The sequence below is a fragment of the Lissotriton helveticus genome, chromosome 5_1 (assembly GCF_964261635.1).
Source record: "Lissotriton helveticus chromosome 5_1, aLisHel1.1, whole genome shotgun sequence".
NCBI classification, from domain to species: Eukaryota; Metazoa; Chordata; class Amphibia; order Caudata; family Salamandridae; genus Lissotriton; species Lissotriton helveticus.
Genome location: NC_136065.1, coordinates 338,795,704 through 338,821,203, shown reverse-complemented (window position 1 = coordinate 338,821,203; position 25,500 = coordinate 338,795,704). Strand labels below are relative to the sequence as shown.

General features: G+C 46.2%; 1 protein-coding gene across 5 annotated transcripts in view; it reads left to right on the top strand.

The window, feature by feature from the left end:
• Nucleotides 1-25,500, top strand: part of NADK (NAD kinase) — a 412,984-nt gene that overhangs the window by 223,424 nt on the left and 164,060 nt on the right. Inside the window, exon 1 of one of the 5 annotated variants that reach the window (XM_078642448.1) lies at nucleotides 1,571-2,235. The exons of the other annotated variants lie outside the window; for them this stretch is intronic. Within the exon in view, the coding sequence (XP_078498574.1) occupies nucleotides 2,214-2,235 (22 nt within the window). The 5' untranslated portion in view covers nucleotides 1,571-2,213. Of the gene's footprint in view, nucleotides 1-1,570; nucleotides 2,236-25,500 lie in introns of those variants that run through there. 5 annotated transcript variants of the gene reach the window in all.

Sequence of the window (25,500 nt, the reverse complement as noted above, 5' to 3'; positions counted from 1 at the left end):
AATTACCTGTCTGTCATTTCCTTTTCTGATATTATATTAAAAATGCAAGTCTCACTGAGAAATAACCACAGGACACCCCAAATGAGTTTTTTTTCCCACATATAACCGCACTGGCAACTGGTCCTGCATGTTGTCTGCTTTCGTTCCTAGCAGCAGTGTGCAGGCAGGGAAGAGGCTTTCTTATTTTAAATTCCAGCTGACCCAAATCAAAGGCCGAAGTTAGGGGCCATTAGGCCTGTTTTGGTTTGAGTGTCCTGGCTGGGAGCTATCTGGAGCCTATAACTAAGTGCAATGGAGGGAAACAAAGGCTCACAGCTTATCACTTCAACGATACCTAAGAGAAGCATGCTTTTGACTTTTTTCATTCCCTTTATATAGGAGATGTGCATACACTTTAAGAATGTCAGATGTGTTGGTCTGTCCCAGTAGTTACACAAATAACAATATAAATACCACTGTTTTGCTTTATTTCTTTTATAGCGCTACTCATCCCAGTGCAGGGCTTCAGAGCACTTTGTCACACGTAAACATTGTACATTGAAAGTAAATCATGTGTGTAAGTCAATGTACAATAATGTGTTACATAAGACAGTAAGGGTTACATGGTGTAGGAGCTACGTCCTTCATAGCTCACTGTGCTATATTAGAAGGATTACAGTTTAACAACTGCAAGTAACAAAACGATCTTTCTCTCAAAAGCAGTAATCTACTTACCTAGCTACATACAATAAAAATCTGTCATCTGCATGTTACAGATATGCTTTGTAGGAGACGTATTTACCCTCTGTGCCACTTGAGTCAAAACTGGACTAGACAAAACACAGATCGCCCCAGCCAATATGTTAACCTCCAGAGTTATCTATCCATTATTATTATTCCCTGATATTTACTGGGCACACAAAGATCTCTGCAGCAGGGGCCATAACCCCATAATATATTTTAAAATGCAGTCTCTGCAACCAGTTAAGCAGGACAGATTCACTGCCATATTTGTCCTTGCTGCCAATTTCTTTGTGTCTGAGTTTTAAAAAAAATTGCAAGTTGAGGCCCAGATTTTGTGTTGGGGTTGCATCCCTTTCTTAACACAACCCTGACGCAAACTCCGTTGTTAAATCACAATGCACTCAAATATACTCATGATAGAACTGCTAAACATATGTCTGATAAGCTCTGATGTCACTTCCTGTGATGTCACTTCCTGTGATGTCACTTCCTGTGATGCCACTTCCTGTGATGCCAATTACGATGTCACGCCACTTGCATACGCCTAAATTAGTTGGTTCCCTTGCCCCTCCCCCACTCACTTCCTTTTTTAGGGCTTATGCCCTGCAGTTGGCGTAGCCAATGCTTGATATTGACGATTACCACACAGCTGAGCCTTGTGCTGCTGCTGGCTTACATGGGGTAATTGAGGGCTCTTGCATCATCGCGAGGAAGCGGTGACCCTCCTCCCTGGAGAGTTGGGGGTGTGACACCATCACGAAACCGGTTCTATTCAGATTGTAAGAAAACGCAGACTCTATAAAATTGCTTTCTTAGTTGGTGCTCTCAGAAAAACGCGCACCGATCACCGTCGCATCTGGGCTTGTTTGAGGCTCGCCACCCTGGGAGTGTTAAACGTAACTTACTGCTGAACGAGAGAGCTCTTTACGCCACCTCCTCCGTTTGCTTGCTTGCTTAAACTTAAGACCCCTGTTACAGAGCGCATCATACCCGCGCTCAAACTTTCTCCTCCATATCTTTGCTTCTCCAGTTCTTTCTTTCCCCTTTAAAGAACATTTCAGTGAGACAAACCCCAGCGGTGCTGTGCGCCCGTTCGGTTGAAGGAAGCTCGGTGGAAGGCTCACAGGTTGCTTCTCCCGGCTGATCTCTAGGTGGCGGTGTTTGTAGAGCAGCAGAACTTCCTTGCAGGAATCGTTCTGCTGTTTCGCAGTTGTGTTGCAATTGAACGGGTGTTTCTGCAGCTCACCCAGGAACTGCCCTACGCCCCTTGCCCCCCGTCCATCGCTCCGTAACCTGTAGCCACCTGCCGTGCTCCGAAGGAACTGGTTTCAGATAAAGCGCTTGACGCTGGTGAGTGACGCCGTGACTGACACCCCGGATGCGCATCTCTGTGTTCTCGCCTGCCTTTTGCACGTGAAGGTGTCCAGCCTGGCTTGTGACAGCTAACCACCGACCGTCTCGCCTCGCTCCATCGCCTCCAGTTCCCAGGAATGTGGCAACAAAGTTTACACGGTGAGTCGGCTCTCGTCTTTAAAAGCAGTGGGGTGGGATACCTGTCACGAATCTGACGAAGGAAGGGAGCCTGTCCGACTTCAGAGGAGGGTGAGGAGGGCTGTGTGGGAGAGGGGATGTTCTCTCCATCCATCCCTGGCTCGAGTATTTTGATGAAATGGGGTGAAACTACATTTTAGAGCATCATTTTCAATTGCATTTGTTCCAAAGCTCTGCCAGGGCACTCCTTACACATTCAAGTACTTTCATGGTGTGCCAAGCCAATGCAGCCCAGCGCTCATCAGGCAGGTGTTGGCACTGTTTTTCCCAGAGGGTGTCCTCTGTACTTCAGTGATTACTCCCATTACGTCGAGGCCAACATCTAGTCACGGGTGCCTCCGTAGGCTCTGGTTGCCCCTCACATTCTAAACATTACTTAGACTATGCTAGAGCTGATTTTTTTTAACACCTTTATTTTCAGTTTTTTCAAACACAGTACAGCAGTTATTGGAGTGTGATGTACATAGATAGCACAGTGGGTTTAACCTGAGGTGTTTCTCCAGCCATCCATTACTCATTCGTTTCCTCAGGATCCCCTCCAGGGTACAACACTATCCACTGATCGCATGCTTCTCTTTTTACTGACGTTAAGTATGGTTCTTTCCCTCCACCTAATCCGTGCTATCTCCCACATGTTCCTTTGGGCTGCCGCCATCTGTTGACTCTGTCGTCATCTTGGTTTAGAAGTTTTTTCACATGTATTTTGCCAGACTGTGATGTCCTCATCTACTCTTTGGTCCCTTCTACTAAGTTTCATATGGTTCTCCTCTGCTTGCAACCACTCCTGGACGTCCCTCTGCCAGTGCTTTATCTTGGGTGCCCTTTGACTCATCTACGTGATGGTGATTCTACGTCTGGCCAAAACCAGTGGCAATTGTAAAAATGTATATGCCGTTTTGTGGCCCTTCGACCTTTTGTTGTTGACCAGCAAGCAGCTCTGAGGAGTGTGGTCTAATCTAAGGTGTGTGGTCCGCTTTAAGTCCACTGCCATTTGAGCCTAAAAGCACTGCACCACCTGGTAGTTCCATGCCAAATGCAGAAAGTCTGCCCCGCTAACACTACAGCGTGGGCAACTGTCCAGTCGGGGACATGCGATGAAGGTCTTTAGGAGTTAAATAGGCCCTGTGCTGGAAATTGTGATGTACCAGCTTAAAGCCGTTGTTACAAGAGACAGTACGTGTAAGGTCTCACATGCGTCCAGTCCCCATCATCCAACAGGGTTTCTATTTTAGCATCCCAGGCCAATCGCGCCCGGAATGGGGGACCCGCCACGTCAGTTCGCATAGCTTTACATAACAGTGTGATTAGATGCCTGCCAGTAGGATCCCTAGGGTATGAGTAGGTTTCGGTGCAGCAGGGTAAGAGGGCCAGGTCAACTTGCCAATTTCTGCTAGTCCGGCATAATGCAAGAAGTGCCCTGGCACAGCATGAATTCTTTGCAAGCCTCTTTAAAGGTTATGAAAGTCTCTCCGGGGTATAAATCCCCGATGTAGGGTGAACCTGCCCTCCTGTCATGCTTGGAAGTACAAATTGTCCATCATTTCTCTAATTGGCTTCAGTATCCAAACCGGGAGTTCTCAGTGCAATGGGAACCCGTTTCAGTACTGTCTTAACAAAACGTTGCCATATTATCGCTGGCTGTTGGACTATGAATGGGATAGCTTCCGAGATACACGCACCCTCCATTATTAATTACGGCAGTAAACCAGATTCAACCATCCCTGTCAGTAGTCTCATTTTCCAATTGTCTCCCGCATCCAGCCAACGAGCCGAATGTTGTAGGTGTGAAGCATAGTGATACAGGTCCAATCACGGCACCTCAATTCCCCCGTCTTCGTGTAGTCTGGACGATGTTGCCAGAACTACCCTAGTGTGCCTGCCTGCCCATAGAAAGGAGACGAGGATTGAGTCCAGTTGTCTGAACACGTTCATTGGTAGGGGGCATAGCGAGTCCTGCAGGCCATATAAGCATCACGGTAATTGCACCATTTTGGAGATGGGAGTCTACCCATTAAGGAGAGGGGCAGTGTGTTCCAGAAGGACACTGACTTCTTTGGCGTATGCAGCACCCTGTCTGTGTTAAGGTGTAAATGCTGTGTTCTGGTGTGTGCGCCACCCTGATCCCCAGGTATCTAAATTGTGCCACATCCCAGCGCAAGTCGATGTCTGGGAGACAGTCACCAGTGTGCCAACCAGGGATGTGAGGGGAAACGGCAGCAATTTAAAGCGGTTGATCTGAATACCGTAGTGGTCCCCAAACTCATCTAATAAGCCCACCATTATCACTAATGTGACTCTGGGTTGAGGGGGATAAAAAAAGTGTTGTCCCCGTATAGCGATAAAATGTGTTGGACGTCTCCCAGCCGCATACATACCCCAGTAGCGTAGCCCCCTACGTACCCATACCGCCAGAGTTTCCATCGCTAGCTTTGTGATTGGTCTATACATACATATCTCTCCCTCCCTCATGTTTGGTAGTATTATCCCTACTTCGCCTGAAAACAAGAAAACAATCCAGGAGTCACTGCTTGGTTGTTGCTGAAAACGCTTGATAAAATTCAGGTGGGAAGCCATCCCCACCTGGTACCTTAGCCTGTGAGAGCATATTCAATGCTGACATAAGCTCCTTGAGTTATGTGGGGGCATCCAGGGCATCGGCTGCTGATATTACAAGCCTGGGGATGTCTAGGCTCTCCAGGAATTGCATGTATCGGTGTGGGTCTATGTCTGTGGTGTAAACTCGTTGTAGGTGCTCCCGGAAAGCGTCCATTATACCCGCTCTGGAGGTGATCCTGTTACCCTCTGGTGTTTTACAGATATGTCGTGAGTGGCGGCATGTGCTTCCTTCAAAGAATCCATGGCTACTAGCCTACGTGACTTGTTGCCTTCTCTGTGCAGCCTGTCTAAATTGTTCCAGCATGTACTTGTCTACGCTGTCCCAGAAGTCCTCTATGCACATTGTTTGTTGCCTCTTACGTGACTATGGTTGGGCCATGTCCCCCGCCTGTGTCAAAGCTAGTGTCCTTTCCTCCCTACTTCACTCCGCCTGCAGCTGTGGATGCACCCCGCAGGTTAGTCCCAGGCAGGTACCCCTCAGCACTGTTTTGAAGGTTTCCCAGTCTGTGGCCCTACAGGCCATAGAGCCCCAGTTAGCCTCCATGTAGTATGTCAGTGACTGCAAGAGCACATCCCGCCCAACTGGATCCCCTAGGATGTCCACCCGCATCCTCCAGGACCTCTCACCTCGTGCAGAGCCACCCCAGTATAATGCGGAGCTGACTGGGAAGTAAACTGATAGGAAACATGTTAGGTGTGTCACCTCAATGTCATCTATTCATGGGAATCCAGCCACCAGTATCCTTGCTAACCCGCTGGAGGTGTAATGTGTTGTAGAATGACATGTGCATACCCTTTGGATAGGATGGCCCACCTGCCAGACATTCTTCAGGCGCACACTCTTTGTTATCCCACTGAGGGCTGCAGTCATGAGCTGTTTTGTTTCTGATTGGGGGGAGTTCTATATAAATTGGGGTGTAGGACACAATTGAAGTCTCCCAGCCATACCAAGGACGAACCAACATCTTGCATTATCAGGGCCTGCATGTTCTGAAAGAAGGTGGGATCGTAAGTATTCATGGCGTAAGTGTTCAGCATGGTTAAATCCTGCCCATCCATGTCCCCTGTAACAGGACATACCACCCTTCCACATCAGCCTCCATGTAAATTGTCCAGATAAGAGGGCAGCTGGTCAATGTAAAAAAAGGAGGAGTGGAATATCTGTCCCCACCATTTCTTAGCCAGTCATGTGGCGCCTGCGTCGTCCAGGAGAGTTTCCTGCAGGCATGCTGTGTGTTTTAATGCTGGTTAAGAAGGTGAGCACCCTATACCTCTTATGTATGTTCCTAATCCCCTGATATTCCAGGTAAGGATTCTGATGTCACCCCCATCATCCTCTTTGACTTACGGAGTTCCATCTTTTGTTCCATCAACCCTTCCAACAGCTGTTCAACTATTAACACAAATAAACAAACAGACTGAACCAACCAAACACTATACGGTCAAACATAGTGCAACAGTTTGACTCTCTCTGCCAACCCAGTGCTTGTACCAAGACATGTACTTCATCCTAGCCAGACCAACGGGGACAGGCTAACACACTCCCGCATACAATATACCTGCTTCATTCCAATCGCAACTGGTCTCGCTCAGCATGTTCATGTGCTCCATCTGGGAATCTCTAACCACATGTTCAAGTCCTATCCATATTAGCGTTGCCCGGCAGACCAGACTACCACCATATAATGCTGCAGATACGCCAGTATCATCTTTGCTTCCCTCTCAGGCACTCATCTAACCAGCCCCCGAAATTCTAAACAGCAGTCATCTCCAGTCCCCACCTCCGGGGTGACCAGGGTATCTGGTACAAAATCCAATATGGGGCTCGAGCCCCCAGTCTTAGTTCCATCCATGAGCCGTTGCATGTCAGTGTCTGGTTCCATATCATGTGTTTCTGAGGTGCTTAGCTGCATGGTTCCATCCTCACTGATTGTCACTTTCCAAGGACCCAGTGGGAGGGAGTTATGGACCTCCCTCGCTGAGTGGTGATGGCGGAGGGGCCCCATGGGGGTGGGAACCCCTGTTCTGTTGTTGGCTGCTGCCCGGTCTGGCACAGCTGTCTTGACCCAGAGTTCCAGCCTTTCCCACACCTCTTCAGGATGATAAAAAGAAGGGTGCCTTCCCTTGGAAAATTACTTTCAGTCTCACCGGGTAAAGGATTTGCATTGCTCCTGTACTTTTTTTGTATAGTTCGGGTAGATGGCGGTTTTGATGTTATTGACCAGGGGAACGGCATGCTCTCAGTGCGCTCGAGTATGTAGTCCCTATTGCGGTAGTTAAGGCTTTTTGCTGGGATGGCCATGGGGGAGGAGCCCCCCTCGTATACTAAGGGGGGGTACCAGCGCTCTATGCGCTCTTTTCATTATGAAAAACTCAGACAGGCCCTGTGGTTTGAGCGCAGTCTTTCCCCATTCCTCCAGGAACTTGTCATCAGAGACTCTGCTATCTCTTATCCATCTGCTTCGTACATGATCATAAGGCAATTTGTTTAATTTGACATGGCTTCCTGCATCAGTACTTGAAATTCACACCCCGCCCACTTCATGAGTTCCTCACGCCAGGCTTTTATCCTAGGGCCTCCTCTCGCCTTCCAGTTCTTGGTTATCTCCCGTTTAGCCAAAATGTATGCTAGGTCTTGAAATCTGCTGATGACCTTAGTTGTAGTCTCGTGGGAAAACCAGCCCAGTAGGCAGCTGGCCGGAGTGCATGTCAGTTCCTCTATATATGACCTCGCTCACTGTTTGCACTACTTGTGTCCGGAATTCCTGCAGCTGGTGACAATCCCAGAACATCTGCAGTATGTGGGCCTGGAGCACGTCACATCCTGGGCAGGCCGCATCCACTACCTGAAAATATCTACTTATGCATTCGTGGGTTACCAATTTGAAGCGTTCATTTCTGGATACTTTCAGTGTCCCGGCCAGTATGTTATCCAAGTCCTTGGTCTGTATGGGTATGCCCAAGTCTCCCTTCCACTGGAGACAAAATTTCTCCAGTGGTCGGCGACAGCTTGCTTTTAGAGTAGCCGCTGTCAATACATGGCTAAACTCTAAATCGCCCAGCCCTGTCTTGCACTTGACGCTACAGAGTGTTACAAATGGAGGCACCTAGGCGTGTCTGGTCCCTGAATCCATGGCAGGGACTTTGCAAGCCCTGGATTGTCTGAGTGCTGGTACCTCTATGTGTCTGAGTCAGCTATCAGACAAATTTACTGCCTCAGACTACAACAGTGGATTGCATTTTTTGTTAAAAAGGGACAGTACACAAATGGGCTGTGTTTGACTCTCATAAGGACAAGCTGCCACTGTCTCTGCCTCACATCTTGCCTTTTTTACACAGTCATATTAACATGTACTACCATTACAGAACTCCATGGCTTTCATGTTATCAGCCTATAAAGGGAAAGGATGAGTTGGCTCCATCGATGGCATCTGGCCTACAGGTTACACATTTGTCGAATTAGCAGATACATTAACCCTGGTGTTACAAGTTATATCCATTTGCCTAGGGCTCTGCCTAAGTTTAAAACTTAGTGTTTTCTGGTAACTGTAGTCTAGGTTTAAAATGAACTGAAGTATCGACTTATAGCGATTTTTAGACCAAAAGCCACACACCAGCCATTTGGAGTGTATTGGCTATAATACACCCTCTGCGCTATCTCACTAGTTTAACTTGATAACTAGTCCTCTTTGTTGGCTGTGTTTTTTCTGGATATTTGTTTATTTCTATTCATTAGGTCCTAAGGCTTGTATTACAGTCTGACTGATAGATTATGGTAATGAAGCTTTAGAATCTCTGGTTGACATCTGAGGCGCAGTTTTGTAACTTGTTGATCTTTTTACAATTGAATTGTTTCACACCTCAATGCTATAAGGATTGTGGCAATATTGGTATGCTTTGTGTGAGCAGCCTTTATGATCATTTCAGCCACTGCTTGGTAGTTTGTAGATGGGGTTATAGCACAAAATACTATTTTATTTCTATTTTTCCAAAGTCGGGACTGGTGGTTTGAAAACCAGTTTTTAACCACTTTTTAATGTTCTTGACATTTCCAGCAACACCATTCTGCAAAATTGACACATTTTTGGCAAGATGCAATTTTTGCTGCTTCCACGTTTTTTTAGTACAAATCAAATAGAAACATTGGACACATTGAACAAAGCTTTTTGCACATTTAAATTCAACATGGATGTGCAAAAAAAATATTTGCAAGTGCTTAGTCCAAATTCTGGCTCACACAGTCGGGGTTGGAGGAATTTTACCCAAGCAATAGTGTTCCAAACACAAATTCCACTCGTATGGATGAGATTTCATCGATCGCAAATTTAAGGATAAGATTTTCTTTGCGGGTGCTTCAGGGTGGTCCTAGCTTTGAAATTCCCTCAATCTAGTAAATGTGTGAGTATCCACAAACCACATGGAGGTCGTTTACTGTCTTGGAATACATTTTAAACTTAGGGTCTTATGTATCAGAGGGTTTTACTCATTCACTGTCTTCTGGGAAAGTGTTTGTGCATCTGAGTTTTTGTCCTGTCCTTTGGTGTGTTGTTTTGTCAGGGTAGAAATGAGGGTTCAACAACCCCATATGAAACGTGAGCGCAGAAGAGGCTTTCCTATGTGGAAAGTGATGTATGTGGAGCATCCCAAAAAATTTGACTGTATGAATCCACATTAATGGCGCATTTCTGCACGTCAACATTTCCACCAGATGGAAATTCTGCATGCGCAGATGTTAAGTGCTCTAGAAATGTATGACTAGTGCTGATTTCCAGGACAATTCCTAGAATTGTTTATGAATCCCATAAAAGTCTGACGTTTGCCCTGAACACCGGAGTAATTGTGTGTGCAAATTTCAGACTTTTTTTCTTATGGTCTTTTTGAATCCACTGTGAGACTTCAAATTAGGGAGCTGTGATAACGTAATAGTCTGACAACTATATAAACCGGTTACATGTTGTGCTCTGCAATCTTCAAGTAAATTTGGCATTGTCTCCGTTATTGTAAGGAAAAAGTATTGAAATGAACACCCACTATAATTCTATTGCGAAGTCTCATTCCAAATCGTAGCCTCCGTCAGCCCTTTCACAAAGAGTGTTGGCTAGGTACTCGCGGAAGTTACATCATGTTTTACTGACTTACTTCCTCTTTTTGGTTTCTGGAATACCACACCTTGCTCAGAATGTCCTAATCACTATTTACGTGATTGCGTCATTAGATGATAAACGTTTCTCACAGGTTTTCAAGTGTCACTCCTATTTGTTCTCGTTAGGACATAACAGTGCGGTCTAGTGGCAGTCTGGGAGTAAGTAGGCCTGAGTTGTAGCATGCACCAAGCTAATCTATTCCTTCACAGCCTTCAGCCTCTTAAGTCACTGCTGAGTTGGGAGTTCAGTGGCAGACCGCTGCCAAAGTCTGTTTTTGATTCTTTAGAAATCTCTGGTACGAAGGAATTTCCCCCTTGGGCACTTAATTCAATATTTGATGTAACTGAGTAAACCATTGCATAGCTGACCATGAATGCCTTGGAAATCTCTGTTATCTATCTCCTCTCATTCATTTGCTCAATGTACCAGGCTTTTTTTTGTCGTCTTCATTAGTAATTGTAGTTCCCAATTTTATTTTTCATACGTTTTATAATTATATAACTAGCGTTCCACTTCCAGCTCTTTTCTTCTTCCAAATTCTATTGCACATACAATCTGCACCTTTTTTCCTGCTTTATATAGGGAAAGGCACCAGTGCACAACGGTTGACAAGAAATTACGGGTATTCCCTACAGGCATGTTACCTTAAGCGGAGTGATATGTTACCTTATGAGCAGCTTAACGGGAGGAATGAGGGTGGGTAATGGACTTTCGTCAGCATTTCGTTTTTCTGTTATGCAGAATTGTCATTTACTGGCCAGTCCAGTATGGCATATGCACCAGTGACACCTAGTGGTCGCCCAACTCTTAACACTTTTGTGTACCACTGCCTCAGTAGTGGTGACATTTGCTATAAGTGCTGCTGTGTTGCCTTGGAATGGTTGGGCATTGAAGTCAACCTAGCCCATGTCATTAGAAAGACAGAGTTGCAGGCAATGTTCCCTCTCATTTTTAGGTTTCGTGCCTAGTGTTACACTGCGCAGCAGTGTTCGCACAGCGAGAGTCCTTTTGTCCGGATTTCAGAAATGGACCCTGGAAATGAACACGCTCGTGCGTGTGTTTTTCCTATGGTCTTTTCTGATTGGGCTTGGAGTGCATGTTGTTTTGTAACCGAACACGCAATAGGCCATAGGCGGTAGCGTTGCTCCGCCCATGGCCTATTGGTGTCTGTTACATGCACCAAAGCCCATATGTTTTCAATTACCGTGCCCAGACACGGGTGCGATAATCGAAAACATATGCCTCGCAGTGGCGCGCGCACACCACTAGCGGGCATTTTTTAAAAATACATTTTTAACAGCAAAATCTTGGCAAGCAACTTTGAACACTCTACGCAAAAAATCTAAGCTCGTGCACTCCAGCAAGGGACAGCATCACTTTCCTCTGATTAATTCTCCCCATTAAACTCTCGAGTTCGCCACACCAGACCACAGCCCACTTCCCCTACCTTTTACCCTGCTCCAGGCATCACCTACCCCACTCCTGGCCTACTCGGCACTCTTCCACCTGGGCCGGTTGTCTGGTTCTGCTGCACCATGGTAACTGAGGCCAAGGTGAGCCGGTCAACAGAGCGTCTCACTGGGACTCGTAGTCCGCAGGAGCTCCATGCCGTGCAAAACCCATGAAAAATGGCATTTGTGGGACTACAACTCCCAGTGCTCCAATGTCTGTACCATGGTGTCACAATTTCGGTGTAAACTACAACTCCCAGTAAATGAATAGCGCGAGCCGGTGATCGAACACCCAGACGCAAGGCCGCCGTAGAACGCGTCATCATGTCATCTGGATTTTGTGCCCCTCTCGTGCTTCTATCTCCACTGAGACCCCCACTTCTGCCGACTCTGGATCTCTTGCAGGTATACCAACTTCAGCGCACCCCAAACTTTTACCGACTTCTGGCTCCCATGCAAAGCCCCCGACTCCTGCCTCCCCTGTGTGTCTTGCAAACACCAGTGCACCCCCTCCCGGTCGAACCCTAACCCCAGCTCTGCCACTTCACTCCCACTCGTGCCAATGTCCACCTTATGCTGTCCCCAGGGCCCTGACGTATGACTCGACTCTCAAACATTCATTTCCATTGCCGGCACTCAAACATCCACTGAACCCCTGTAGTAGACATCCCCCTACTTTTGCTGCCCCCTCTCTCCCCTAGTTCGCAGTCATTAACTTCCACTGAATCCCCAACAACCCCCCGTCATCCGCCCATCTTGCTGAGCCCACGTCCCCCCCCAATAGCCACTCCGCCTCCCAGATTCTTACTGCGCCCCCCCCACACACACAGAAAGTACGGTCCACCCAAGCACCTAGAGCACGACCCCTGACCCCTACTCCGAACACCTCACGTGTGTCAGTCAAGGCCACAAATGCTGCCCTGGCCAGGCCCAGGGCCACTGCCGGGCGTGATGTGGGATCCTGGCGCCCTTTGCATAGGTCCACATCAGTGCGCCGGGCATCTGGGCTCTGGGTCAGAGGCCGCGGTGACCCCTCCTTGCCCTGGGTGGAGAGACGCGGGACCCCATAAGGACCTGTTTGCTTTGGTGGTAGTAGGTGCCGAGTTGTGAGTTTAGAGGAGCTCAACACCAATGTGTCCTTTTCGTACTGCTTACCTGTATTTTTGTACCTTTGTGCGTGCGCACACGTGTACTTGTGCTGCAGGTGCAAAGGAGTGCAATAGAGCAGCGTTTCCCAAACTGTGGTCCGCGGACCCCTAGGGGTCCGTGACACATTTCCAGGGGGTCCCCAGGCAGCAGTTTTAAAAGCACTGCAAAGTTCCAAGTATAATTAGAAGTTTTCGAGCAACATTAAAAGTGTCAAGATAACACCAGTGATTAATGATCCTGCTGGAGAGAGATGAGTTTTGTCCAGTAGCAGCGTGACTTACTTAATGTAGCACAGAGGGTTAATATGCCTCTTGCAAAGAAAGCGTGCCTGCATTTTCTTTTTAAAAACTGTTTGATCTGCATAGAGCAATGAGGTAACTGCTTTTGTCACAGGTATTCTTTAGTTTCTGTGCACTTTATAAGTGACAATCGTGATCTAGCACAGAGACGTATAAACTGGCATCAAAAATGTGTTTGTAAACTGCATGGTACAAGATAGTAACTTTCGTTTTTTCCTAGTCTTTAATTATCCTGATGCTGCTAAAAAGGTTTATTTGAATGGAAATAAAGTTTCATTGTTAAAGTCAATGCTAAACACTGTGTTATGCCTACCAGTATGAATGACATGTGAATCCTACAACTTGTAGTCGCCTGGCCTTATGTAATTACATGTATGATTCATTGTCTCTATGGGGCAGATGTACAAGGAAAGTGACTCAGTGAGGGGTGCAAGCCATTTGGCTGCGCCGCACTTAGTCACTTTCAAAGCACAGGGATGCAACATATTTACCATAGTATGTTCCATCTCAGTGCTCTCCCTGCGCTGGTGCATAAACTGCTGCCATGCGCCGGCACAGGCACCCTTGTACCATGGTGCAAGGATGCCTGCGTTGTGGGAAGATTGTTTATGTTCAGGTAGGATTCCCTTTCTGCACATAAAAAAATCACTAGAGGGGATTTCATCTTCCTAAACAACAAGGAGAAATGAATACATGTATTCTTGTTGCACCTCCCTACGCCTGCCTTGGGGAGGTGTAGCATTCAGACGCATTTCCAGATTAACGATTTCTCGTAAATCTGGAAATGTGTCTGGTTTCATGGGTGTTGCTTGGGAACACTCACAGCAAAACCCATGGAACGCACCTTTCAAGTAAAGTGCTGTGTGCAAATGGGCCATATTTACAAGAACAGGAAAAGTCACGCAGGGTGGCTTTTCCTATCCTTATAAATATGGGGCACTAAAATGCGCCACCGGAGTGTCACTTTTTGTGACGCATCGGTTGCGCAAGGGGATTGTATATCTGTCCTATATGTGTGTGTGTTGTAAAGTGCTCTGACATCCTACAATGGTATGAGAGATGCTAAAAAAAGAAAGGAAATACATGTGAAAGAGGGACTATGGAGAGATGAGAGGCACTGTTGGGAGTGTGATAAAAAGGGAATCATTGAAGAACCCAAACAAAGATTATCCTATCCTGGTGCAAAGTAAGGTCATCATTTACTATTCTTTAAAAGCTAATACAATTCAATAAATAATGATAAATGTGTTGTAGAATGCACTATTTTTTCCTAAATTGTCTTGGGGGCAGAGCCTCCCAAAGTCCCCTCTGTAGTGGTTCAACTCACTCACTGCACTTGGTGTGCACCCTGAGGGGACTGGTCTGAAAACATTTGCCAGGGCTGCTTGGGTTTCCAGTCTGGCCCTGGCAGGAGCAGGAGCCTCCTACTGTGAGATAAAACCAACCATTTAAAAGTTAGTCATGGAGATGCAGCACCAACCTTCCCAATAGAGTTTTTTGTTTTTTGTAGATTCTTTCAATATAAAATACTAAAATCCTTAGTAATTCGACTATTTGTTTAGTGTGCACACCTGCGTTTATTTTTTTCGAATTACTGTTTTAATGTTTGAAATTTAAATCATACAAATTGCTTGGGGGTCCCCGGCTTCCAGTGCTGACTCAATGGGGGTCCTCAGGAGCCAAAACTTTGGGAACCACTGCAATAGAGTATTGACGAAGCGTGGTAAGTAAGCCATGTGGTCACATTACATGTAGTTTCAAACTTCCACGTGGAGATGTTTATGTAACGCCTGATAACTTAATAACATATTTTTCATTTAATGAGGTCTGTCTCCAAAGAGGTTATTTACCTACAAGGCAGCGTAAACATGGCCCACTTGATAGGCTTCTGCTTGTAGCCCGGGCAGTGAATGGGGCTGTGTGTGTTCTAGTTGTAATATTCCTTGAAGTTACAGTAAGTAAACCGTGTGGGGGCTACGTTGCTCATGGAGGGGGTTCGATTGTAAGCCTCTGATGGAGGACTTGTATTCTAATGGCTGTGTTTCACGTCTGCAGAGATCCCCTGTTGTCTCATGTCAGGGGTGAGACGTTCACCCAGGCCGGAGACCCCAGTTATCTCATGTTAGGGGTGAGACCCCCAGTTGTCTCGTATCAGGGGTAAGACCCCCAGTTGTCTCATGTCAGGGGTGAGACGTTCACCCAGGCCCGAGACCCCAGTTGTCTCATGTTAGGGGTGAGACCCCCCAGTTGTCTCATGTTAGGGGTGAGACCCCCAGTTGTCATGTCAGGGGTGAGACGTTCATCCAGTAGTGACTGTTAAAGCCCCGGGTCCGGCGGAAGTTTACACCCTCAGTACCGGATCCCGAGGTCTCGGTTCTAGAAGAGTTGTTCGCTGTGCAGTCCCAAGCACGGGGCGTCCCACCTCGCACACTGATGGTGTGTACCGTGCAACCGAGCCTGCTGGTAATGAGCACCTGATCGATAAGGCATCAATCCGTGCATATCGATCATATGGGAAGAGCTCGCGGGCGGGGTCAAGAGTCCGAGGCGGGGTCAGAGCATCGTTTATGGTATAGGTTCTGTGAGCATCATCATCTGCATCATCTTCACTCTGTCCGCCACACAACCAGTCTCTGTCCGTCACACAAGAAGTGGAGTGGAGTGGAGAAGTGTGGCTCACTGGTTAGAGCAGGCAGACCCTGAAGCAGAGGTCAGACCCGGGACCAGGGTTCAATTCCCGACGCGGCAGGGTCTCGAGCTCAAATGTCCACGGACTCGATAATTCTCGCTTCGGTGCCTAACCTAATCATGGGTTCACACTCTGCAACTCTGGGCATTAAGCTTGCTTAATCTCCACAGTGGCCCCCCGCGGCGGGATGCCTGGCTTTCACCTTGGGGATGCCCTGTAGGGGCTATCTCACAGGGAAAAACCAGGACGGGTTCCCAAGGCAAAGCGCTTAGAGACCCCTGGGTTATAAGCGCTATATAAATCCAAAACAAACAAACAAACACAAACCGGCACTCTTCCCTCACACAAACCGTAACCTTTCCATCACACAACCCGTCACTCTGTCACAGAGCCCTTCACTCTGTCCGTCACACAAACCGTCACTCTTCCGTCACACAAACGTCACTCTTCCATTACACAACCCTTCACTCTGTCCGCCACACAACCCTTCTCTCTGTCCGCCACACAACCCTTCACTCTGTCCGCCATACAACCCTTCACTCTGTCCGTCACACAACCCTTCACTCTGTCCGTCACACAACCCTTCACTCTGTCCGTCACACAACCCTTCACTCTGTCCATCACACAACCCTTCACTCTGTCCGTCACACAACCCTTCACTCTGTCCATCACACAACCCTTCACTCTGTCCATCACACAACCCTTCACTCTGTCCGTCACACAACCCTTCGTTCTGTCCATCACACAAACCGTCACTCTTCCGTCAAACAACCCGTCACTCTGTCACAGAACCCTTCACTCTGTCCGCCACACAACCAGTCACTGTGCGTCACACAACCCGTCATTCTTCTGTCACACAACCCGTCACTCTGTCACAGAACCCTTCCCTCTGTCCATCACACAACTCGTCACTCCATCCATCACACAACCCTCCCCTCTGTCCATCACAGGTTCCCACTCCTACCCAATCCCGCTCGTGTCAGCAGTGCCTGCACCAGGCAGGCCCCGTGGACAGCTGTTGCCAGAGTTAAAGCGCCTCTTCTGACACTGAGTTTGTTTCTTGGCGCTATACTACTTGCATGTGGGCTTCCACTCTAGCGCCTTTCACTCTCCCTGTGCGCGCAGCCTAAGCTGCCTGTTTCCTGCAGTATGAATGAGATGTAACCTCTCGACCCTGTACCCCTTCCGTGGCGGTGTGAAGGTGCATCCCCCTGTCCAGTACAGGAGAGAGATGTAAACTCTTTCGCCTGTTCCCAGTGCCACGCCCCTTTGCTCGTGTGCCTAGGGCGCCCTGATAAGGACGGAGCTCGGGGCACCGGGTGAAGCCCCCCTGAGGAGGAAGGCCCCTCCCCTCGGTGGAAGGAGAGGTCACACTAATGCAGTGGTTCCCAAACTTTTTAGACCTGTGGCTCCCTTGACCTAATTGGCAGTTGGCCGTGGCTCCCCACCATTTTTTTTACCGGTGGGGGGATGTAAGCCCGACCTCGGGAGTACTTCCAGTTGTCTTCTTGAAATTAATTGGAATGCGATGAATGCATTATAATCATATTTGTAACAAAATAAAAATCTAATAGTTGTTCAATTAGAACTCGTTAAGTGAGAAACGATACAATCACCTGTTGACTTTATTTAATTTTTCAAATTGTTGTTGAATATGTACTTTCTTAAATTGGAAACAGGGTAGAGCCAGTCTCATGGCAGGAAGAATGGACGGGCAAGAGGCAGTTGTGTAGCATGCTGGTATGAATAAGGTAGTCAGTTGCACAAGGTGGAGGTGGTAGACCGAGTTACATCCCAGGTCAGTGGTGGTCAGGTTAAGATATGCATGGCATGCCAGTTGGACTGAGACTGAGACCGATTGTACGACAAGCAAGAAGGACGTGGCCAAAGTCAGTTGGAAGGCGAATAAGGGGGACCAAGCTAATTCTGTTTGCAGGGCAGACAAGTAGGTCTGGGATACAGGCAGGCACAAAGCAAGTTCATGTGGGGAGCTTTTCACATGCCAAGTCTGCTCGATGGTGGGAGAAAAAGTCACTTTGCACACCCTCCAGTCCATCTTAACCGAGCAAGCCACATGGCAAGACAGCAGGGCAGCAGAAGAACAAGTGGCATGAGAAGCTAGTACAGTAGTAGTAGATGGTCTGAGCTTCTGCCAGTTGCTTCCGGGAGTAGAACCAGCCTAATTGTGCATTATATACTGCAATACAAGAGCCCTAATTAAACAATATTAATTACACTCCACATCCACATCTTTGGATTGCTCTGTATTCATGTGCATTGGGCACTGATATATCCCTGTCTTTTTAATAAGAGAGGCTTGTGTCCTTCAATTCTGGGTCACAGGCTGCTCCGGTACATACAAGACACAATGTGTGCCTGTTAACAGTGAGGAAACAATCCTTTCACCCTCATTGAGTGGGGAGAATGACCACAAATTTCAGCGCTACAATATCTCATCCGAGGTTGAAGCTAGTCAAGTGTAAGAAATAGGGACGGGTAGTACCAGTCCCAGAAAAAGTTTTGAAACATGGAAAAACGTATGGAAGGTTAGACTGGGGTCAGGAGTAGGGCCGTGAAATGAATCCTGGCTGCAATGTGGCCTATTTCCACAGCCACGAGTTTGCCCACTGGAGTTTCAGATTTATGAAATCAGGCCGGTGTAGGAAGGCAGGAACCTGAAGGAAGACCTCCCATTACTGAAAATGCTTTTCTCCATGACTATGATAGTGCCTTCCCAGTGTGTTCTTGTGGTTGGAGTGTTTGCCATTTATTACATTATTATCCTTCTACCTGTGTTTAGTACTCTTTTGTAACATGCACACGCCACTTTTCTCTGGTAACACACTGTTTGCTACCTCTCACATTTTGTTTGCTTTCGATACTTGCACAAGTGCCACCATTGCCTACGTAACGTTTGTTCTTGTGCCCGAGTGTCTAGCATATATTGCAGTATTATACCTCTAATTGTACTTTTTTTTCTCTTGTAACCTGCACACTTGTCACTTTTTTTTCCTGTATTGCACCGTTTGCTACCTCATGTATTTTGTTTGCTCACAATTGTCACTTTTACCTCATGTAACTTAACGTCTGCTTTTGTAATTTGTTCACTTGTAATTTCCTCCTCATGTATCACTACTGTTCCTATTGTGAAGCGCTCTGACGCCTTCGGGTAAAGTCTGCACTATATAAAAACGCATAAATAAATAAGTTCACATAAAGTGCGGGAACAGCAGCCAGCATATAATTATAAAAGGGTTGTGTGAAGTAGCAATATTTGAAATCTTTAAAGTTTATCTTGTGCTGCGAGAAGCCTGCCCTACATGTTCTTTAAGATGCTGTCCTGTTTTCCGACGAGACTGTGGGCCACTGCACAGACATTTATTTAACACTTGTCCCGTTCAAACTCGACTTGACAAAATAAATAAGTTAATCATGAGCGAGCAGTGAATCTGCCCTCTTACCTATGTAATTTGAGAAGAGGGTCCCACAAGGCATGGCAGAACACGGCGGGCAGAAATAATGTTCAACAGTTTGCTGAGCATTACGGGGTACGCGGAGATTACGTCTGTGAATGAAAGCACGTATGTATGCACCTATGCACGTATGGCAGCACTGTGCTCTTACTGTGCCAAACCATGTTCCTGCATTATGCAGGTGGCATTTCTTACTCTCCGTTATGTTGCGCTGCAGCTGGAATAACATTCAATTGCTCACTGCATTCAGGCCCTGGTAGAGCATCTTGTTCAGCACACGGCCAGATGCTATTTTCCCACATCCTGCGCGGCGCCCCTGGCAACTCATAATGGCGCACCAGGGCGCCGCGGCGCACAGTTTGGGAACCTAGGCACTAATGGCTCACTTGCTTCTTGTGAGCACGCACAAGGTGCCCTCTGTTCCTGAACTCTGCACTACACAACGTCTAGTCTCTGGCCTTTCGGCCCGCCCCCTCTCTGGTTGTGTGTATTGTGTCTTAGACACCTGGGGTGTGTACCTCGCAGTTATGGATATTGGGCCCTGTGCTCGTGAGTGCAGGACGCCAATGTCCTGTATTTACATCGATAGTTTAGTGTAGCGGGTATGAGCCCTCGTGGGCGTCAAGGCGCTGGGCACAACTTAATCGAGATTTGCACGAAAGTGCAGGACTGTCATTGTAAAAACACACGGAACATGTGTGAGAGGATACAGTGAACAACAAAATGGATGGAAATTACTGACAAAGAACAACAAATCTTTCCAGGTCGAGGGCCGGAGAGATATGAATCCCGGCTCTGATGATCGACGCACCAGTGACCTTCGGACCACCATGTTCTTAACACTGCACACTACATCCTTGGTCCTCTGCTCGCAGTACACCCAGCTTAACGTCCCATGCCTTGCACCAGGATACACTGTGTCACACAGTCTGTGTGCTTTCCCACGTGCAGCTTTACTTCTCGTGCCTTGCACCAGAACACACTGTGTGCCTTCCGACGAGCAGCTTCATGTCTTGCGTGCACCAGAACACACTGTGTGCCTTCCCATGTGCAGCTGTATGTCCCGTGTGCACCAGAACACACTGTGTGCCTTCCCACCACCAGCACACGCTGTGTGCCTTCCCAGGACACACTGTGTGCCTTCCCACTTGCAGCTGTATGTCCCGTGTGCACCAGAACTCACTGTGTGCCTTCCCACCACCAGGACACGCTGTGTGCCTTCCCAGGACACACTGTGTGCCTTCCCACGTGCAGCTGTATGTCCCGTGTGCACCAGAACACACTGTGTGCCTTCCCACCACCAGGACAAGCTGTGTGCCTTCCCATGACACACTTTGTGCCTTCCCACGTGCAGCTTTACGTCCGGTGGACCATGACACACTGTGTGCCTTCCCACCATCAGGACACGCTGTGTGCCTTCCCAGGACACACTTTGTGCTTTCCCACGTGCAGCTTTACGTACGGTGGATCAGGACACACTGTGTGCCTTCCCACGTGCAGCTTTGTCTCGCGTACACCAGAACACAGTGTGCCTTCCCACGTCCGCAGCTTTGTCTAGCGTACCTCAGAACACACTCTGTGCCTTCCCATGTGCAGCTTTACATCCCGTGCCGTGCACCAGAACACACGTGTGCCTTCCCACGTGCAGCTTTGTCTCGCGTGCACCAGACAGTGTGCCTTCCCATGTGCAGCTTTGTCTCGCGTGCATCAGAACACACTCTGTGCCTTCCCATGTGCAGCTTTATGTGCCATGCCTTGCACCAGAACACAATGTGTGCCTTCCCACGTGCAGCTTTACCTCCCGTACTTTGCACCAGGACACACTGTGTGCATTCCCACGTGCAGCCTTCTGTCCTGTGCACCAGGATACACTGTGTGCCTTCCCACGTATCTCCCCGTGCACCAGGACACACTTTGTGCCTTCCCACCACCAGGACACGCTGTGTGCCTTCCCATGTGCATTCATAGATATATACAAAAGTATAATTTATTTATTTAAGTTTTGATCTATGTATGGATATATAATTATATCCAAATATAATATACTCCACGGTACCAGCTTTCACCCTCAACCATTAATTGCGAGTATACCCTATGGCGAGTTTATTCGCATGAAGCGAAATTGCTCAAAAGAATCAGATGCAATGAAAAAATAGAAGAAACAGCAACCAGATTAAAAGCTAGAGGCTACAATGAAAGGAGTCTGGAGAAAAGCAAAAAACGAGTGGCAAACAAATCGAGATCGGAGATCTTAAAACACGCAGAAAGATGCACAAAGTCCACCACGATTCATAACCACGTACAACAAAGAAAGTGGGATCATTGCCACGAAAATCAGGAAATACTGGCATCTCATATCCAATAATCCGGATATTGGAGAAATGCTAGGGGATGGCCCATTGTTCAGCTACAGAAAAACTGAATCAATACGAGACCAACTAGTCAAAAGCCATTTTGAAACAAAAAATCCCAAAGAAAAATCAAATTGGCTCACCACTCAACAAAAAGGCTTTAGAAAATGTAACGTAGGCAAAGCCTGCAAAATTGGACAAAACAAAAATAGCTTTGAAGAACCAAATGGCAAAATCACAACAATAGAAGAAAAAATCAACTGCACATCCACACATGTGGTATACATCATTGAATGTAAATGCAAGCGGCAATACATTAGAAGCACAACATGCATGTTGAAAAAGAGAATATTATATCACATAAGAGCATTAAAGAACAAGGACATGTCCTATGCAACTGCCAAGCACATGGCATCCTGTCAAAACAGCAATTGGAAAGCCATGACATATTATGGAATTCTCATGATAAAACCAAATGAAAGAGGAGGCGATAGACGGAAAAAGCTGAGACAGGTGGAGTCACGCCTCATCATCAGATTAAAAACCAAGGTGCCAAGAGGTATGAATAATGACGAAGAACTTTATGTACATCTTGAGTAATTAAAGAACAGCGACCACATCAAAACAAAGGATTCTTGGTGGAGTGATAAGGTACTATACCTTTAGAAAACCCTTGAGGAAATAAAAACAAAATGGGAAGAAATAAATTAAAAATATCACAGAATCAATTAAACACCAAGAACAAAGAAGGGGAGAAAAGGATTGTAAATAAGAGAAAAGCATGCATTGGTGGTGACAAAAGTGCAGCGTCACATCCAATGGACACTGTAATAACTACATCCACGAGTATAATTAATATTGAGACTGCCGAGTAATGAAGAAATTGGGTACCATACCCAATGAATTACACAAATGTAAGCCATAAAAAATCATGCATGTAAAAATAACCCGATGTCTGTCCAAAATTGTAAATATGCAACTGCACTACATATCCCACAATGCTCCATAATGGCATATGGGATATAAAAGTAAAAAGTAATGATTACTCACTTTCCTTGAACAAAGCCGAGGTTAGGCTGAAACGCGTTGGTTTGAGTTGTTGCTGAATAAACCAAGCTGAAATCACCCAAGTCTGAAGTGCCGCATCATTGGAGTAAAATTGTTGTTTTGGGCCATGGTCCGGCCTCTATCCTGAGCACCAGTAGTCGAGCGCAAACAAGGTCTGAAGGATCACATTGTATGCAATATATATATATATGTACATATCAAAATATAGCTTGCTTCATATACATGCATATGTATATATGTGCATAATTTTATATATATATATACATGTATATATTCACAACCCAACCTCCTTAGTTCACGAAGATTAGACGGACACCAGGGAATCGTTGCAAAAGGTTTATTTCCATCACACAGCAACGCTTTTCAGCTTTACGCCTTGTTCACGCTAGGTGACGGGCAGTTTTTTCACATTTTTATAAAGTTTTTTCTCTCAATCAAATGAACATAAAATACAAACAATGTGACTCCAGTGATTTGATAGAACAGCGCAGCCATCTTATCATGGTTAAACGCAGATATACGTATAATACCTTTTCACGCAAAACATTCATATCAAAGCCATTATATGGTTCATAATGATTAATGAAAAGAAAAGAAATAAACAATTAACATATGGAATCATATGGTTTTGTTAATGTTCTCTCATCAGTCATTTGTCATTCAGTCCATTAGCCCCAGTGGGCTTACAACTCATGTTCGAACATTCCTGATTACGGTTCCATGAAAGTTGTAATTTCTTTGCTTGCATGATTTCTTTACATGTAAATACATATTTATATAAACGTAAATGTCTTTACACATGTGCACAAATGTACATATATAATCTATATATATAGGTGTATATTTGTACATGTTTTACTAAAAAACAATTTATATATATAAATATTTGTATGCAAATATACATGCATTTGTTTATATGCATTTATATATGCAAATGTATATAGTTTATAATATTACTAATAATATATGTATAGATATAAAAATATATATACATACATAGATGTATTAAAACGCATTGCCATTTACAATGCCAATTGCTCAAACTCTAGTAAATGCGAGACCTATAGCATTGTAAATGCTTGTTTTCTTCTGTGTGCGGCAATGAAGGGTCTCTCTGCACAGCAGCCAAGAATATGGGGAGAGGATGTGGTCCGCCAGCTAGATTGCCGACTTTGGTGCTGGAAACCAAGGTTCGAGCCTCGTGGTCGCGTCCGCATCCTGAGATTCTGGCCAAACCACTTAATCTCCCCGTGCCTGAATGTGTCCTTGTGTAACGTAACCGGTGCACATGTAAAGCGCTCCAATACCTTCGGGTCGAGTTTGCGCTATATAAATCATTAAAAACAAAAATTTGCGCAGGAGGCATGCAACAACTCACTACGCAAGCAATGCAATGCGATAGCCATCAAAGTCAATAGGTTCTGCCACTTCAAATCGAATGCAAAAGGTGCATTTTGAAACACTCTTATTTGCATGTAAAAATCATATTTAAGTCAGACGTATTATAGACTAACATGATCATACCAGTGTCCGATGACACTTACTCCACTAGCCCCTTCATTACACTGGCACAGAAATGACAGAACTCAAATGTTTGTACCATTAAGTACATTTATTTTGACTAGTATGGTAGAGCATTCCCAAGAGCTCTCCAGTTTTCCCATGCCAGGCATTAGTAGCTGATCCAGTCATGTTTGTTTCTTGCCAGTGCATGACATGCATTATTCCACCACATTATAACAACAAGACTACAAACGCTAGAATGCAAAGTGAAAAGAAGGTTTGGGTGAGTTTGCCATGCCTCACACTGGGCAGCAGGAGATGAGCTAGCTATGTCCAGACATCGAACAGCAACAGATATTTGACTCTGGTGCCTGGGTCCCAAACATAACTTGAGTCTTGTGAAAAGTGCAGCTTAATGCACGCCATGGCCATGAAGGACTAGAAGGCAGAGCTCTCCATGGCATGAGTGTAGGATGACCACCCGGTGCGCACTGCTAGAGGCCATTCCATGATACCCGAGCATCAACCTCATTCTCAAAGTCGATGAGCTCTGCTGGCTGTTAGGCGATGTCCAGTTTATTCTTTTGAACATTCCCTTTGTTTTTGGCAAGATGGCTGACATGCCTTGGTAGCAGGGTCATGCATTGGCTTGCTCATTGGGCTTGCCTTCCGCTGCTCTTCGGTTCCACAGAAAATACTGTAAGTTCAGGGATTAGTCCACAGCTATATCCTTTTGGCTGTGCCATCCCTCATAACCTGTACAATAGCAGTCCAACCAGTTATTTCCACAATGCAGAGAACATGGCAGTTCCAAGAGTGGCAAGGACAGCAGCAAAGACCCCTCCTCTCCAGAACCTGAAAACCACTTAAGATTGCCCTTGAGGGAACACATGTGGTCTGTAGTGGGGAGGGTGCCCTTTCACTTATATCACTAACTGTCCATCACTGCAGACCAATGGTGTCAAGCAAGGCATTCCGTTCTATGACCTATCCCATTATGCGTTTCCTCCACCACCTCAAAGGACCATGCTTTCAGGCTCTCTCACAATGTATTTTATTTTCCTTTGGCACTGCCAACACTTCATAGAGGTAGGACAGCCACTGGAGGCTCGAGCCAGATGCCTAGCTGTAGCTCACTTTGAGGTCCTCTTGGAGCCTCAAGACCAAAACAAATTGAGCTTTCATTTGGCTTCTTCCTGCCACCCACACTCTAAGCTTGTGCTCCAAGAATTGAAGACCAACATTAAACCTTGATGTAAAACAGGAGCGAGGATAAGATACCAATCTCATGCCTGGGATAAATCTTGGCTTCCCTGCTTGAACAAATTGTGTGATCTTAGGCAAATATTTTATTTAACTGTACCTATTTTTTCATTATTGCATATGAGAGGATCTTGGGATATGTAAGTTGAGGGTGTCTGCTATACAAAACATAACTTGTGTTTGATTTAACAGACAATAATGTTGCTCCAACCCATAAGAA